General features: G+C 40.8%; 1 protein-coding gene across 1 annotated transcript; it reads right to left on the bottom strand.

The window, feature by feature from the left end:
- Positions 1-36: 36 nt before the first annotated feature.
- LOC128892757 (G-protein coupled receptor dmsr-1-like) lies at positions 37-1642 on the bottom strand (the record flags this gene model as incomplete). Its single annotated transcript, XM_054153298.1, has 3 exons — positions 37-563; positions 1132-1316; positions 1531-1642. Coding segments are annotated over 3 exons (703 nt in total), but the record flags the coding sequence as incomplete, so codon positions are not given.
- Positions 1643-4568: the final 2926 nt, after the last annotated feature.

Genomic DNA, 4568 nt, shown 5'->3' with positions numbered 1-4568 from the left:
ATCTCCGAAACTAAACGTCGTACGAATAAACTGTAAACATAAAAAAGTTCCGTCTTATCGTTCCCTGTAAGCTGATGTTTTTTTTAGACACTCGAGGATGCTCGTTAAGAATATCCAGCCTCTAGAGACGCGTGGTCTCCTGACCCTTCAGCCTGCATCATACATAAGTGCTCTGAACGTCGGTCTGCTGCGTGGCAGGCTGCCGCTTCTTCATGATTCTAGGTTTGAACAACTGCCCGAAAGTGGTACGGAACTGTCTGGACATCGAGCAGTAGAGGATGAAGTTGATGGCGCCGTTCAGCAACGCCAGGATGTCCATCACCTCCCCGAAGTTGTGGTAGCAGTTGCGGAAGAAGCAATCCCCCAGGACGCCCGACAAGAGTCCCAGGACGCCCTGGGGAATCTCTGTGACCAGAAACAGGAGCAACACAGCCACCAGCATCTTCGTCGTCCTGTCTGCTCTTTTCAGAGACTTGCTGGGCTTTGGCTGGGCCACTCCGTTCCCCAACGTAGTGGTCTTGCACTGGTTGTAACTCTTCAACGCCTGTTTTCTCCCCTTTGCTCTGGAACGTTATCAGAAGCTTCTCAGTAGAATTTTATACCACGTTTCTTTTTACTAATACAATTTCATACTTATTTATTTTTAACCGACTTCGAAAAGGTGGGGGTTACTCTATTCGACGTGTATATTTATTTTTTTGTTTTCCATAGAATAATTTCATACTAAATACTCGGTAATGTGACACAAACGAATCGGGGAGCCAACAATGCCACTTATTTATTTACAAAGTGACAATACCGGTGAAATTACCTAATTTAATTTAATTTCGATTCAATTCATGGTAAATATAAGTACAATTTCCCTCGTTCGATACGAAGAGCAGCGCAACCCAGCGCAGTGGGAATGAAATTAATTTTTTTATTTTCCTGACAGAGAATCGTTATACGGTATATGTCGGTTGCTATAGCGTGCAGCGGATCGATGAAAATGATCTGTTCGGCGAGTTCTGCCCCGAGTCGCGATAATAACTTCGAAAATGAGAATCCAAGCTTTGAGCACAGAGAGGTGCATTCAATTTTCTTAAAACGTTGCTTCGGTCGTTAGTGGGGAGACTATTGTTGCGGAATTACCTGTAAAGAGCTTTTATCAGCCAACAGCTAATGACAGTGAGAATGAGGCAGGGTAATAGCTTCATGACCACCCCCAGTACCCAGAAATTCAGCTGGTAAACGAAATCCTTGTGCTGGGAGTAATCGGCGTCCACGATGTAAGCAACTTCCAGGGTGCCATTCTCGTTCAGCATCTTCTTACTTATCTACCAATCAAGGGTGCGCCCATTTACTACCCCTAGCCAATTTCTAACGTTCGTAGTTACGAAATTTTTCAGAGGCAAATGAGTCACAGGTTCTTGTAATTTCAATTTAATTTAATTTTCTGCAAGGTTAAATATTCCGAAGCGAACGAATCCATGGAAGAGTGGAAGACTGCTTGGTATCAATGTTTAGATAGAAATAAAAAGAACAACTTACTCCAAATACCAAGTAGCTGGGAGTGCACGCGATGAAGGGTGTCAAGAAGCTGCTTATTAAAGCCACCCTGCAACGAGACGTCGTGCACCATGCGTGATTGTACTGTGGAAACCTGCAACAATAAAAGATAAATTTCACCTAAATGTCCCGCCATTTTCTATCAATGAAATCATCGCCTACTATTCGATACAAAAATCAACATAAATAATGTTCAATTTCGTAACCCTTAACTTAATTCCGCGTGGCCCACGGTCACCAAGTAATTGGAATTCAAGATATTTCAGAGGTTTCAGTAGTATTTGAAAGCTTTGACGGACGACGTCAAACGCTTCAGAAAAACGTTTTTCATTTGCCAGCGGTGGCGTTCATTTCCCTCGAAATGCATTCGCGCACACGAGTTTAGAGAAATATTCGCATGAATAGACACCGACGTCACTCTGTAAAAGAAGATTGCACGACCATACGTTGGCCAGATGAAACTCCACCGAACAAAACCAATCAGGTCAGATTCAAATTTCCGTGGGCGCTGAATCGATGATTAATGAGCTCTCGCTCGAGCATTCCTATTAAATGCTTCATTCTCGTTACATGCTTCGATTAATTGTGATCCTATTGTTGTGGAGGACTTAGAGACAATATTTACCATGGTTTCTGAGAAACAATTCGAAGAAAAGTTAATATTTGAATATCAATATTTAAATATCAATTAAATTGACAATTAATTTGATTCCAAACAGTTGAATTAAATGTATTATTCAAATTTCCGTGGGCTTGTAAAACTGACTTTTTTGTATTGCTGACAATTTATTTGCATCACTACAAGCATTATATGCTTTTCATCCTACTGTATCAACGATCAAACGTTACATTCGATGTGCCCACACTTTTATTTGTACAACCGATACCTTCAGTCGTTTTCGTTGTTTCACGATGGCCCTCTTGGAACCATCGTTGTTTTTTATACGATGTCAATGCTGCAACAGTTCGTCGTGCGATACACGAGAAGTTCTTCCGTTGTAACATCCTACAAAAAGCTCAGTTAAACATCGCTTCGTCCGAATTTCGAGTAAAAAATGACGTGTTTCGTTGTGCTTTTATCGCGAGCACATTAGAAAACTGTTATCACAGATTCGGAATATTCGTGAACGCGTTCTAAGCTTTTAAGCAAAAGTTAGTTTCACTTTCTATCCACAATTTTACCCCTTTCACAACTTTAATCTTTGTTTTGTGTTTCACATCAGGCACCTAACATTTCACAATATTATCATTTCCACGCGAAAACTTACAACGAATGTCAACATGTTTAGAAGATAATAAAAGTTGATTTGCGAACGTTTTGGAAAGTCAAGCAATAAAATCGTTCGTTGCACATCGACAAAATATTATAATTTCCACGTGAGAACCCAAAATAGGACTCGAAATATTTATAACATGAAAAAAACAATCCACAAAATTGTTCGTTGCACATTGACACGATATTTTAATTTCCACGTGAGAACTCAAAATAGGACTCGAAATATTTATAACATAATAAGAATCACTGTACAAATGCTTCCGAATGATAATCCGCAAAATCGTTTGTTGCACATCGACCATGCTGTAAATTATAGAAATCCAAAACACGTGCATTCCATTTTATCGTTCAAACATTTTCGGAGATATCGTCGTCCCGTGATAAATTCTTGACTCGCTGCGTTTCTATTTCAAGAGGAGTTATTCATAACGAACGATCACCGTGATAAATTAAAATACCGTGCACGCGTGTTATCGGATAATTTAATTGTGCCAAATTAATAGTTCGCGCGAAACACCCGTTCGTTGATTACCGAATACGTGAAATTGGGCCAGTGTTCAAAATTGATATCCACTTTTCCACTCGATCGGAGCTGTCGATAAATGCTGCGCGGATAGACTTCGAGGAATATTATCTGAAAATGTCGAGCACGTCAGTGTTATTAAATGTTAGTTTGTTGCGCGTTCGACGACGTCATAACGCGCCAATGGAATTGCGTCTGACCATAAGCGCGCCTTTTCTACTGAAATAAGTCGAGCCTTTCCATACAATTTAATTCCACCTATTTCGACGCGTTTTCGTCAAACTGCGCTCGAACGAAAACTATATATTTTGCATATCGTAAACGTGACATTTTCAATCCTCTGAAAAAGTTGACGATCAAATACCAAAATCGTCGTACATTCATTTCTATTCGTACAACAGAGAAAAGTCACGCTCTCTGAAACATAAAAATGAATCGAACGAGAAATTATTATCGGTTATCGTAATAAAATTCTAAAGACCACACGCGGTTGTCGATGTCTCTCAACGTTGGTCGCTCTGTGCAAATTGAATTTTAAATGTAAATGCATTCTTTTATAAATATTCGAGCGTGGAAATGCTTTCGAATTTGAACATTTTCCGAACGTTTTTGGAGAGCACTCGCCCTCGTTAATTTACGATCGAATAATCGCGTCATACATATTTTAATTGCGCCTGTGCACTCGAGTGCACCTACTCACTAGGACGCTTTAAAATATTATTTATCAGGCACAGGAGCGTAGGTGCGCTTAGTTAGCTTTGCGATGCAAACGAGTAGCGCGGGTCTTCGAAAACGTGGAACGGAACGTTTCTTGCGTGTTAGACGAAGGATCTCGCGAATAGTTGCTCTCGTTTCTCGTTACGCGACGAAAGAACGCTACTTTTTCGCAGTCGTCCGATGTGGAATTGTTACGAGAAGCATGCCGGTCGTTTCTTGCGGAAATTCCTGCGGATCCCTTTGTGATGTTCTCTCCATCGCTATTCTTCAGTTATGAAAGCGGGATTACAACATCTTCGCAGAGAATCGTGCCTTATGAAACGCTTCTTGAGAAAGCGTGCTGGGTTTTGCGTGCTGCAAGCGATTCGCGATTAATTTGAATACGAATTGCGAGTTAGAAGATTACCTGGAAAATATATAATATCAGAACGTAGAGGTTCGATACTCGTTCGACGATCGACGTTTCCACCGGCGCGTCGTGTAAACAGAATTCGCGAACGAGTG

The sequence above is a fragment of the Hylaeus anthracinus genome, unplaced genomic scaffold, assembly GCF_026225885.1.
Source record: "Hylaeus anthracinus isolate JK02 unplaced genomic scaffold, UHH_iyHylAnth1.0_haploid 16896, whole genome shotgun sequence".
NCBI lineage: Eukaryota > Metazoa > Arthropoda > Insecta > Hymenoptera > Colletidae > Hylaeus > Hylaeus anthracinus.
This window is presented reverse-complemented; position numbering and strand designations above follow the sequence as displayed.